The 8,527-nt window shown below is 38.4% G+C and overlaps 1 protein-coding gene across 1 annotated transcript; it reads left to right on the forward strand.

Moving 5' to 3' along the window:
- Nucleotides 1-6,682: 6,682 nt before the first annotated feature.
- On the forward strand, nucleotides 6,683-8,313 carry SARC_01179 (hypothetical protein; the record flags this gene model as incomplete). Its single annotated transcript, XM_014305100.1, has 4 exons — nucleotides 6,683-6,765; nucleotides 7,136-7,301; nucleotides 7,640-7,771; nucleotides 7,913-8,313. The coding sequence occupies exons 1-4, from the start codon at nucleotides 6,739-6,741 to the stop codon at nucleotides 8,311-8,313; spliced, it is 726 nt and encodes a 241-aa protein (XP_014160575.1). The 5' UTR covers nucleotides 6,683-6,738.
- Between the last annotated feature and the right edge of the window lie 214 nt (nucleotides 8,314-8,527).

Below are 8,527 nucleotides of genomic sequence, written 5' to 3' on the forward strand. Positions count from 1 at the left end.
AATATACGATATATATATTATATATATAAATATACTATATATATATTTATATATATATAAATATACTACATGTATATATATATATATAAATATACTATATGTATAAATATATATATATAAATATACTATATGTATAGAGATATTGAAATGTGAAGATACTTGACACATTTGTATCGATTCACGCTCACATGATGATGACAATGACCCCATAAAAAAATACATGTGATAAGACTCACACAGTCACACGCGGTAAAGCTGAAACTGTTTACGTTTTTTTAACCGCTATTTTAAATTAGACTCCAAAAAAATGTAAAAATACGTTTTAAACTGCTTTTAGGTCCCTTGCGATAAACCTTTCATAAATATTACTAGATAGTATTAGTGAAATAAGCTGATATTGACTATTTTTAGAATCTGGTTTCCAGGCCATACGAATGTTTTCTTTTAAAAAAGAAATAAACCGAACAAGCTAACGGCTAACCTCGACATTTATTTATTTATGTAGAAGATTACCACCCCGTCTTTTTTCTCTTCCCCCCCACCTGAAGGGATACTCTGACTATGCCATGTCCTTCAGGTAGTATAAGAGTCAGGGGTGTATTCCATTCGTGCTTAGGCAGTCAAGTCTCCCGTGTATTGGACTAAGCATATACACGTCCGCAGGCAGGACTTAATTTTGTTGGCAAAGGGTAAGAGAATCAATTTAATCAGCCATTCAAACTATGTTAATTACCAGTCAACTCAGTTACTTTCATGGTTTCTATTTTTGATATTCAGTCAGCTACTCTTTTCCCCCACCTGAAGGCTAACGTCAAAAAGTTTTACGTTAAACCTGTAATTTGAAAAGTTAACGGGTAACGTTCAACTTTTATATCGTATACACAACAACCGATATTTATTAGGTGCAACTTTCTAGATCATATAGTATGTCCTAAAATTGTGCAAATATATCTATACATGTCGCTTTTGTTGAATATAGGTGCAGTTCTGAAGTGCAAAATCCACGATTTTGACCAAATAACATTGAGATTATAAAAGTTAAACCGTTTATAAATTGAAAAAATAACGGTTAACGTTCAACTTATATTTACACTACGTATAACTTATTGACATTAGCCTGAAGGCATCCAAAAAATTATCGATTATTATTACCATTACAGCTGTTTTTAAAAAATAAATAAATACGGCACCCGTCAATTCATATTGTTATTCTTTGTTTCAAAATAAAAGCATCGCTTCACTCATACTGTTGTGTATTTAAAAAAAACAAAAAAACACCAATTTTATTTAGTTAAATCGGTAGCAAATTTTCCTTTTTTTGATTTTGTTTTAGGAGGCTATGAACTTTTCCGGTATTCAACATTATATCGTCAAAAGTTAGGTGAGCTAGTTTCATGGCCAACCATGTTCTCCTTTGTATATGACTCTAAGCGTATTAGCACAGTCGCTTGTACGGCGCGAGACCTAATACATCAAGCATTTGTAGAGTTTGTATGGCCATGAAGTCTCATATATGCGTTTTGATTGATTTAGAAATCTTCAAATTTGATTGTTTCGAGATAAAGGGCTTCAAAAGGCTCTATCAGTACATTTACCCCCTCATGCCTTAGGGCCCATCCCATGTCTTAATTCATGGAATGTAGTCAATCAAATTACAGGGATATTCGTGAGAATGTCAACTTCAATGCCTGCAACTTTCCGTTTGTCCTACGTATTTCTAGCGGAAGCCTTCTAAAAATAGATTTGGCAGATTTTTGCTCCGAGTCCTACAGGTTTATTAAGTAAAATCGGTGTTTTTAATATATAAATATGTACTGTAATGCATTTTATATATTAAAAAAAACAATATACTCGTGACCAGTTATGATCGGTTGCGCAATAGAGTCAAATATATAATGAAATTGAATATTGGTGAACGCTACATACTGAGAGAGTGGTGAGTGGCGAGTTGGTAACTGGTGTGAGAGCCCGAGAGGTGACGATTTGACGTTATACATTCTTGGACCATTGAAATTACTATTAGAAGAGTGCGACATTTGTTCAGACGAAGGCAAGTAAATATTTGATGTTCAAATACTGAAATGCAGTCTTTGATTTTTAAATACTTCAAAAATACAACTAACCGGGTCAATTCTTTGAAAAAGATGAAAATCTATGCAAGCACACGCTTACACAACTGCTTATGCTTATGGCCATATGATGTTCTCAGAATTTGTTAACACTGTATTCGAATTTATTATTCGGCATAATTTACCATTATCAGTTTACATTCAACGATTTTGATATTTGCTGCAACATGTAGTTCTTTGTAATGGTCCAATCCAGATAAAAGATTTCAGGTCCATTGGGATGCACGCCATGCTGCAGTTGTATGTGCTCTCTGCTGGCTTGATTTATTCTTCCCAGAGAGGTGTAACAGAATTGCCTGAATGACTGCTACAGTACCCTACACACATTCGACTTTGTGGCCGAGGGCGTTTTTGATCGTGCGAACTACGAACGATAGTTTTTTTACGATTATGCATCACACCGAGAATTCGACCGTGTTTGCTACCATCGACCCAGTTGCAAATATGGTGTTGTATGCGATGGTCAACATTCCGCATGTCGCAAAATGTCACATTCACGATCGACAATAAATACTTGGACGGAGCGTCCGCTTTCCTTCCCATTGCGCAATCAGACGGGGCTGGATATACCGCTGCAATAGAATGTGTACTGATTTATAAAAGAATTATCGGCTGTATTGAAGTTTACCTGAGAGAATAAACTCATTGTCTATCCACCCATGATTTGAGAACCTGTTTGATGTGCTGATTGGTCCCATCGCTAAGTTGGCGGGTATAGCCTGAACTGTGACTGTGCACAGCTTGCCTGTCTGTCGCTGGTCTCTGATACGGTTCACCCATCGTATAAAGTGGCTTGGAAACACACCGCATTTTGTATGGATTGCGTCGTTGTGCCGATCTTGTAGAAATGTAGACACTATATATGCCACGGCCACATACTCTCTCTCTCTCTACTAGGTAAATACTAGAAATTTTTAGGACCCTGCCGTTAGGCTTGAGACCCCTGTCGGGGAATGTCACCGCCCAGACAAAGGTTCGAACGATTTTTCTATATAAAAACTAACAAAACATGGATTTTATAATAATATAAATTTGTAGCAAATTACAAAAGTTTTCAACTCCTGGTCTCCCGCACGTAACACAATAGAACTTGAAACTGAAAGATGATGGCAAGATAATCCACATTCCACAATGTTGAAGACTTGAAGTTGTGAACTCATAACGTTTTACGTTGCAGTGGCTTTAAACCAATAGGTCTGTGCCTTTTTTCCATGTACGTACCTGGTTGTCCTGAAACCGATATGAGGGCCAACCTACAGGTTAGACCGTCAGTGATCTCCGAAATTATGTCTGCTTGGACCTGTACCCAGTTTTACATTCCGTAACCAGAACGAACCCTAAATATCATTCAATTCATATTACGTTAAATAAACCAATTTTTGATCAGTCTAACATCAACAGTGGCCACTGGCTAGTGGCCACGCTCCACACCACACTCCTCACTACTCCGCACTCCACAGTCCACAGTCCACAACACACAAAAGAGCCAATTTTGTACTTTTTTATTATAGTATTTTCAAATAGATAAATAAAAATCGACAACCTTAAGAGACTCATCACTCATCAGGCCAGCCGCCAGACTCGTCAGAGCCCAGAGACAATGATGATTGATGACTGATGAGACAGCGCCCAGCCGCCCCAGCGCACCCAGCGCGCCTACTAGAGTAGCGGCGGCCCAGAGGCCAGAGCCCCAGTTCCCACTCCCCAGTTGCACAGAGCCCCAGTCCCCCAGTCTGCCTCAGAGGCTCGGGCGCTCATCAAAGTCCCCAGTGGACTCCCAGAGACTCCTAAGGCTCCTATTTTTAAAATAGAGTTTCATAGCCTACTATTAATTGAACAATACAATATTCTATTTTTATATGGACGTGACAGAGTACTATTATCGTATTCCTCGAGACCCCGACCACCGGGAATATTTTTAGAGTACCACGAGGGAATGTTTTTTTTACAAAACAAAATCGGGGGTTTTTTTAGAAGGTAAAGGCTGACAAAATTGAAAACCTCCCAGCCTCCCGCCTGACCCTGCTGATAGCTCATTTTTTAATGAGTAGGTCTTGAATGAGTAAAAATAGTAACTACCCCGAGCCCGAGGACCCAAGTCTGACCCAGTGACCGCTCTGACTTAGTCTAACTGAGAGGACAGACAGCCGAGGTCAGCCGCCAGCATGCCACCTATAAACTATTTAACTTTCAAATCGGATAAAATAAAATAAAATTCACGTATTGTAACGGGTGGTAGAAATAAAAGGACTATGAAAAGTCATTTTTGGTTCTTGTTTAAAAAAAAATTGCTTATAAAATTGAGAGAAAAATGTTCGACAATATTGAATTCGACATAAAACTATGCGAACCTTAAATATAAAAACAGAAAGAAGCCCAGAGGACACCCTATCTCTGAATCTCAAAGAGGAGAGCTTGTTCTAAATATAAAGTAGAGCCATCTGATTTATCCATCTTTAGCTATCTCTCTCTATTTACTCTCTCACTCTGAGTCTGTGACTTGTGAGAGCGAGACTCTGAAAGACCGAGACTTGAGACTTGAGAGTCTCTTTACTCTATAGAGAGAGAGAGAGTAGTAGTTTCGCTCTACTAGTAGTCGCTACTCGCGACGTATCTACAGAATAGTCTACTGCTACCACTCTCTAGGTGTCTCACTCTCTACTCTATCTCGTAGCTAAAACTTTTAAAATGACGAGTACGCGGTCGGACAGAAGCTTGCGTCGAAGCACAAGAAGTGCACAGTGCACCCTGCACTAGAGAGTAGTCACAACAGCTATTTAAAAAGAAAAAAAGTTGAGCCATCTTATTTATCCAATTTAGTTCTTTCTATTATGGAGCTAGAAGCACGAAAGCTATACACAATAATCTTGAATTCCTGATCTGGAATGATCAATCATAATTCATTACAAGGCACGGTCTTGGCACGGCGAGTACCCTTGACCACGACAGCACGACTTCATAGTCAAAGTGACTTCACTGTCAAACTGTCATAGTGACTTCACTGTCAAACTGTCAAAGTGACTTCACAGTCAAAGTGACTTCACACTTCACAGTTCATAAACTTCCCACTCTCACCGTTACACACACTCATACAAGAGAGAGAGAGAGAGAGTATAGACTATAGAGAGAGAGGTATATATACATATATAGCTTCACGGTTGGATCATATTGAAATCTGACGTTGAAGACGACATAGATTTTTCTTCGCTCTTGTTGTGTATATTTTATAAAAAATATATGTAATTTTCAAAATATATTTAAAAAACACGGGCAACTATTTATAATGTATATTTTTATTTAATAAAAAATTCATGTCGAGAACTCGAAATGCGGTAGAAATCAAATATGCTTGAACTGTTCAATAGCTTTTTTATAATTTTATATATTATATTTTATATTGTAAATAACAATAAAATATATAACAGTCTTCTTACCTTTTGTATGGATAAATAGATTAAAAATCTTTAATGTAAAGGTAATTATTTATTTGAAATATATATATATATTTATATATATATATATATATATTTACACACTGTACTAAGTAGATAGAGATTTGGCAATTGGCACTTGTGTAGGATGTTGTTTTGAAAAAAAACAAAAAAACAAATACGTGTTCCCAGGAGATTATGTCATATTTATGAATAATATTGAGAAATGAGATGCTTTTCTAAATAGAGTTATTCGCGAAATCATTCCATTCATTGTTTTGTGCGAGCTCACGGCTCACGCTGTATGTTTTATTCTTCGTAGCGACTTTTAGCCTCCTAACTCGAACAAGACGAATCTACATCATATCCATAATCGCGATGCTCTCTCTATACTACTAGCTCTAGAGAGAGACAGAGCGTGCGCAGCATGAATTTACTTTTATTTTAAAACAAAATGTAAAATACCAAAAATAAATAAATTGCAAAGCATCTATTTTTTAGGGCGAAATGACAGCAATTGATACCCGTTCCTACTCAGAGGGGTTCATAATTTTTTTAAAAGAACTGCAAAAGCCCTACGAAATGAAAAATTTGCACTCCAAGATCTTGTTTTGCCGAGCTCACAATTTGAATTGATCACGACTGTCATAATACATTGATCATGTAACAGATATAATGATCTCGATTATAGAGAACCAAATGTATGATTGCCTGTGAAGTTTGAATTCCACCAGTATATACTATCACAATGCTTTTCCTATATATCTTACACCTATTAATGCAAAGTACTGTGGGAGCCGACGACCTCAACATATGTTATGTCAAAGATGATCTGGGTTCAGAAAATTTTCTTCTCGATACACTGTCGGAGGTTGGTAATGACCTGGCTCGTTTATTTGTTCAGTTTCGCAGCGCTGCTTAGTATGCAAAAGGAGAGATTCAACTAAAGTTACTTGACATCCAAAATGCGTATCGAAATAGTGGGGAAAATTTTCTCTTGACTCGTCATCCATGCTGTAACATCCACCTCATCCACAATGCATCTTAAGATTGCGACTTGTATCAAAACTCATATTAGACATCTGACATATTATAGTCAGGTACTCTGTACTACGAACTTGCAATTGCTAACGGACTAAAATGGGAAGTAGACGGCACGGTTTTCAACGTCAGTTTCCATGGCACAGATTCCGGCTACAGAAATGGTATATAGGGTCGTTGTTATCGCAGGGTTACAAGCCTATTTGGTATCTCAGTTGTATCATTTACTCGATTTATTTTAAAAAATACGCACAGCGATAGCAATCATTTTGCTGTGCATACTGTACTCTGATAAGACCTTTAATCAATGGTTTGTTTCTCTTCGATTCAGCGGGGAATGGTCATGCCAGCACTATTGGGGCAAAAGCTGTTCAAATAAATACCTACCTACAGGAGATCCGTATGTTGGAAGCACTTGAAGTAAGCCCACAATGCACTTAAGGATCATTTTTACTTCTTTAATAATATTTTAATTGACTATTCTGTGTATTAGCAAGCTAAAACATCACTCCGTACCAAATCTTCCGATTATAGGTTCACGATGAAACGTATGATTGCCATGTGTGGTTAACGCAGTACTCAACAGTCCGTGCCCTGGCTGCGCGAAATATACTCGTCGATGAGAACAAACGAGCCTCAATTGCCGCCTCGATTGGTATGCCACTACGCCCCTTCTTAAGGAGGCCTGTGATAGCCATAGGTATGTTCGCTGGAGTGGAAGGTGGTGTATTTTTGAGTGATAGACAACAGTAGTAAGCGCGCTTGTTAGACAAAAACAATCCATTCAGCTGCAATACATCAACCCCCGCGCCAGTATAAAGACGCGTGATAATAGCAGCCGCTTGGTTCATGCTTTACCTCCAAATAAAGGTAATAGAACCTATCGAATCCAAGCACATCTGGTCGAAAGGAATAGATCGCGTGTATGAATTTGGGACTTGCCAGTTCACGTACCAATCCTGCAAAAATGCTTTGATATGATGCATATATCAATCGAAGCCATGATATTGATCCTGAATGCTTCCCTATCACAATCAGGTGCGTCAGAGCCAGAGACTTTTGACAGCAAGAAATATCCCGACTTCTACGGGAGCATGCCATACCAGAGTTTCTCTGACTTACTAAATTGTCAGTATGAAAAGGGTGCAAGGACGTTGGCTATCTTGAATGGTAAGCCTGTGTTTATTATATGGGTAGCTATCGCGTAGGTGTTTATGGCTTCAAATACAACTGGGAAAAATTTGTCGTATATAGAGCCCTAGCCACTGTAGCTTAAATCAAATGTAATCAACTATCTTATCCCGCACGCAGAGGATTCGATCATCTCCTCTGGACGTCTCGTCAAACGCATCGACACCTATCTGGAGAACAACCCCGACAAAGAATGGGTGGTTATCTTTAATCAAACGGGCGCTCTACTGCCATCCGTCCCAGACCCAGACACCACTCCAAACAGTACTAACGACATTCAGGTCTCCATGAACCCTGATCGCAGCCAGTACGCAGCGTTTGTGGAGGATATATACTCGGCCCAGGATCTGGTAAACCCACATGATACATCGCCGGATGTGTTTATCTTTACATCCAGTGCTATGGGTAACATAACGCGCAGTCTGGAGTACTTGTCGGAATCAAGATTTGGTCCGGATGTGTTCATTATCGGAGAGGTTGGTACAGCAGATACATACCTCACAGGGCTGGCAGCACAGTAAGTTGGATTTTCGTTAAATTTTGCAATTCTTATATATAAATATTTACATAAGTAATAATTGGATCCAGTCCCGATGTATCCACTACCGAAGAGTTTGGTACTGTAAATATCTACCTTCCTTGGCTGGTATCCAAGAAAGTTAATCCTCTTCTCGTAGGTATCACAATTCCCACGTGTACGTGTACGTGTTTCTGCGTGTACACAATACATACACA

This window comes from Sphaeroforma arctica (genome assembly GCF_001186125.1).
Source record: "Sphaeroforma arctica JP610 unplaced genomic scaffold supercont1.45, whole genome shotgun sequence".
NCBI classification, from domain to species: domain Eukaryota; class Ichthyosporea; order Ichthyophonida; genus Sphaeroforma; species Sphaeroforma arctica.